The 4,611-nt window shown below is 63.8% G+C and overlaps 1 protein-coding gene across 1 annotated transcript in view; it reads left to right on the top strand.

The window, feature by feature from the left end:
* The window catches only part of BICRA (BRD4 interacting chromatin remodeling complex associated protein), a gene marked incomplete at its 5' end in the record, with an annotated part of 20,151 nt that overhangs the window by 14,329 nt on the left and 1,211 nt on the right, over window positions 1-4,611 (top strand). The window contains 8 exons of the mRNA XM_024768244.1: window positions 1-74; window positions 234-414; window positions 728-837; window positions 1,718-1,779; window positions 2,962-3,110; window positions 3,299-3,393; window positions 3,581-3,683; window positions 4,255-4,604. Coding sequence (XP_024624012.1) covers window positions 1-74; window positions 234-414; window positions 728-837; window positions 1,718-1,779; window positions 2,962-3,110; window positions 3,299-3,393; window positions 3,581-3,683; window positions 4,255-4,604 — 1,124 coding nt within the window. The remainder of the gene's footprint in view (window positions 75-233; window positions 415-727; window positions 838-1,717; window positions 1,780-2,961; window positions 3,111-3,298; window positions 3,394-3,580; window positions 3,684-4,254; window positions 4,605-4,611) is intronic.

Raw genomic sequence — 4,611 nt, 5'->3', positions numbered from 1 at the left:
GGACCTTCAAGATGGAGGCCACCCCCTTCCCGGCGCTGCCCCAGCCGAAGGCTCTTCTCGAGAGATTTCACCAGGTAATCGGAGGCAGGGACCGGCCCTCCGCCCGTCCCGCCCTCCCCTTCAGTCCCATTGGAGCCCCTGGCACTTCATGGCTTTGTCTTCGCCCTCAGCCCTGGTTCCTGGCCGCCCCCACTCCTAGCGTGTGTCCCCCAGCCACCTGTCGCCCTCCTCAGGTGCCGTCCGGAATCATTCTCCAGAGCAAGGCTGTGGGCGCTGCCGCCGCCCCGCAGACCTCCGCCAGCCTGGGGCCCCTCGGCAGCCCCACCGCCTCCGGGCTGGTCAGTGGGCAGGCCCCATCTGGGACCTCCACCGCCCCCAGCCATGCCCCGGCCCCGGCGCCCGTGGCCACTGCAGGTAGGGGAGAGGTGGCCCACGCACGAGGGCTGGGGGGCCCGAAGGTGGGTGGATGGGGGGCCAGGGGCCGGGGAGGATGGGCTAGGGCAGAGCCTGGGGGCGTGAGCCCGAGGGGTGGCCCAGACCTCCCAGGACAGGGAAGGTGGAGGAGGAAGGGCCTTCTCTCCAGATGTCCCTCCGGGGGCGCTCCCTCCAGGGCTGACACAGCCACTGAGGCCAAAGAAGCAGAGAAGTGAGGGGTGCAGGGTCGCGTCTTTGGAGGCACCTTCGCGCCAGTGACCCCTGAGTCCTGTCTGCCCCACCTCGCCCCCAGGCCTCCCTCCTCTGCTTCCCGCCGAGAGCAAAGCCTTTGCCAGCAATCTCCCCACCCTGACTGTGGCCAAGGCCGCTGCATCTGGGCCAGGGAAGTCCTCCGGGCTGCAGGTAAGGGGCCGCCAGAGTGGAGGGCTAGGGCCCGAGCGACATCGCCAGGAAACCGGGACGGGGACCGGAGGGGGGCAGGGGGTGCTGACCGGTAGACAGAGACGAGCAGATGAGACACAGCCTGGCGATGGGTGAGACACCAGGACGGTCTGGTTTGCGGGGGGGGGACACACGGGAGACCGAGATAGTTGGACAGAGACCCCTCCCGGACACCAAAATGACAGGGTGATGGTAGGAGAGTTGGCTTGAGTGAGAACCCCGACGGTCACTGGGGACTGGAGCAGGTGAGAGGTTGACTGTAGGAGGAGGGGCTGCATGGGCTCGGGACAGGTGGGGTGAGACCCTAGACGGAAGGGCAGGGCGGGGTGGGCAGTGAGACACTGAGTCAAACGGAGACGGAGGGGGGAGGTTGGGGGGAGAACTAGGATAGTGGTACCCAGGCTGGAGGGGCGAGACAGGGAGTGTGCGGGGTCTGGGGGAGACGGAGGCGGAGACCAAGATTCGAAAGAGCTTGAGAGGGAAGACCGGGCATGAGCAAGGGAAGTCAAGAGAGAGATTTAGGCAAAATGAGAAGAGTCTGCAAATCAGACGCCGGACAAGGACGAGGGATTCGAGGGCCATTTGGTGGGCGGGGAGGGAGACACCAGGCGGAGGCCGAGAGACCCAGGCCGGATAAGGGGCTGGAGGGGACCCAGGCGGAGGGCGCCGAGGGCTCGAGCCTGCCTGTCACCCTCTCCTCGCCGTGTCCAGCCCGGGTCTTCCCCGCAGGTTGAATGTGATGGGCAGAGCGTCCCGCAGCTGGGACCAGGACCCCATCTCGGGCGACGTCGGCCCCCTCCCATCTTTGTCCCGGGCTGGGGGGTAGAGAGGGTCAGGCTAGTATGAGTGCAAGTTGAGCAGCCTGAAGAAGCCACCTACCCTTCAGCCCAGCAAAGAAGCCTGGTGAGTTCAGTGCCTGGTCCTCGTGCCTTCCCTCCACCTCTCATCAGCCCTGTGGTCTGGGCAGCGCCATTTCCCTGAAGACCCTCAGCTTCCCCCTCTAGAAAGTGGGGTGGGAATAGGCCTTCCCTCCACCTCTCATTAGCCCTGTGGTTTGGGCAGCGCCATTTCCCTGAAGACCCTCAGCTTCCCCCTCTAGAAAGTGGGGTGGGAATAGTAGTGATAATAGGGTGATGGGTGAGGATTCAGTGAGGCTGTATTAGGAGCGTTCATGAGACAGCTAGGCTGCTGGCTTCAAGAGGGAGCGATTGGGCATGGCTTGGTCACCTCTGCACCCCCAGCATCTCAGACAGGCCTGGGGCAGGCAGTGCTTCGTATCAGGGGATGGGCGATGAGCATTTGGGCGGGTGGAAGGATGAATGGGGGCCTGGGTGAATAGATGGACGGATGGTAATGAGACTGGTGCGTGGCTGATCCGATGTTTGGGTGGATGGGCGGCTTGCCTGCGGTCTGTCCCTCTCTTCTGCCCTCCTTCCACCGAGAGTGTTAGTCGTGTCCTCATACGGTGCCCAGTCCTGTGCTAGATTCTGGAAACACCAGCCAGACCAGGTCCTGCCCCCGTGATGTGTAGGGGCTGCTGGTCTAGAGCACAGGGTACAGCCAAGCATGTCTGGTGGGACATTATGTCTGGTGTATGGTGTACATTCGTACATGTTTACGTGCTGGGCTAGAAAACAGCCCATTGAGAGAACAGGATCTTATCAACCAACCAACCAGGGGCCCAACCTCCCTGCCCGCCTCCCCAAGCCTGCTGCTGGGTCAGAGGCAGAGCGGGGACATGCTGACCCCAGGTGGCAGGAGACGGTATTGCATGGAAGCCGAGTCTCAAGCTCCGGCCTCTGACTCCCAGCACTGCCTCTTCCTCGCTGTAGGTGCTTTGGGTCAGGGACTTCACCTTTGTGGACCCGTTTCCTCATCTGTAAAATGGGCATAATGAGCACCCATTAACACACACTCCCCCAGCGTTCCTTTCCCTGTCCCGTCGTTTTCTGTCTTGTGGCCTGGGGCTCAGGGTCCAGGATCTGCTGTCTCCTGGCCTCACCACCAGCTCTGTGTGTGTGTGTGTGCGCGTGTGCGCGTGTGTGTGTGGGTGTGTGGGTGTGTGGTATCCTCCCCAACCCCCAGCTTCCTGGAGCATTTGCACAAACATCAGGGCTCCGTCCTGCACCCTGACTACAAGACGGCCTTCCCCTCCTTTGAGGACGCCCTGCATCGCCTCCTGCCCTACCACGTCTACCAGGGTGCGCTCCCCTCCCCCAACGACTACCACAAAGGTGAGGCCTCCCCTGGGATTCTCCCCACCCTGTCCCCCGCGTGTGGAGGCGGGTGGCGAGGAGCGGGTGCTAGTGCAACTCTGCACGCGCCCTTGACTGTGGGTCAGGATGCGCCCAGCTCCGTGCGCATCTGCGGGTCCCTAGGTCCCCAACATCTGGGCCTCCGGACCCCTTCTCTTCCTCCACAGTGGACGAGGAGTTTGAGACAGTCTCCACGCAGCTGCTGAAACGCACCCAGGCCATGCTCAATAAATACCGCCTCCTGCTCTTGGAGGAGTCCCGGGTAGGGTGGCCGTCACCTTCTTCCCCGGGGGACCCTGCCCTTTCCCCTCACCCCCTCTGGACAAGAAGGAGGGAGGGGGGCTGGGTGGGATCACAAGGACAGTTTGGAATGTGTTCCCATCCATGCCGGTTGCCCCTCCCCCACCTTACCTCTTCACTTGCCCATCTTCTCTTCTCTCCCCCCTCAGAGGGTGAGCCCCTCGGCGGAGATGGTAATGATCGACCGAATGTTCATTCAGGAGGAAAAGACCACGCTGGCCTTGGACAAGCAGCTGGCCAAGGAGAAGCCTGGTGAGAGGGGAGAGAGGCGGAGTCCCCCACTCCTGCCCGCGTAGTGCCCAGTGCCAGAGCCGCCGAATTAGACTTGGGGCGGGAGCAGGGTGCGTGGCCTCACCTCACCCCACCACTGGGCGGCGCCCGAGCCCCGCCTTCCTGCCGCGTGCTCCCGGCTCTGAAACCACAGAAAGCTGAGCTCACCTTCCTCCTCCTCCATCATCAAGTGTCCATTTCACCTCCCCGATCCTGGCCTGGATGGAGGGAACATTCGGCCACCCCCAGGGGATAGAAAAGCAGGGGAGCAGAGCCAGGGCTGGGGTGCAGCAAGCAAGGTGCCTGGGCTGCAGAAGTGAAGGGGGCGTCCCCTCTCCGGTGCTGACCTGTGCTTGCACACTGGGGGGACTTGGGAATTGGGGAAGGGGTCCTGCCTAGCAGTATGTCCTCAGGACTCGGCGAGTCAAGGGCTTAGCCCCGGGCCTGGCAGGGAGTAGGCGCTCAGCGTACGCCGGCTCCTCTCAGCTCTGCTCTGCAGGCGCCTCGTGCTTTCCCTAAGCCCCTGGGTTTTCTTGGCCCCCTTCTCCTGCAGACGAGTATGTGTCTTCCTCGCGCTCTCTCGGCCTCCCCCTCGCCGCCTCTTCCGAGGGACACCGGCTCCCCAGCCACGGCCCATCACCGTCCTCAGCGTCTGGGGCCCCGACCCAGCCCCCTCTGCACCTGCCCACCAAGCTGGTGATCCGGCACGGTGGGGCGGGCGGCTCCCCTTCCGTGAGCTGGGCCCGGGCGTCCTCCTCCTCCCTGTCCTCGTCCGCCTTGTCCTCCGCTGCCTCCTCCCTGGACGCCGACGAGGACGGCCCGATGCCCTCCCGTAACCGCCCGCCCATCAAGACCTATGAGGCTCGGAGCCGCATTGGCCTCAAGCTCAAGATCAAACAGGAAACAGGAC

Source organism: Neophocaena asiaeorientalis, unplaced genomic scaffold, assembly GCF_003031525.2.
Source record: "Neophocaena asiaeorientalis asiaeorientalis breed wild unplaced genomic scaffold, Neophocaena_asiaeorientalis_V1.1 scaffold629, whole genome shotgun sequence".
Lineage (NCBI taxonomy): Eukaryota > Metazoa > Chordata > Mammalia > Artiodactyla > Phocoenidae > Neophocaena > Neophocaena asiaeorientalis.
Note: the sequence above shows the minus strand (reverse complement) of the source record. Positions and strands in the feature narration are given on the sequence as shown.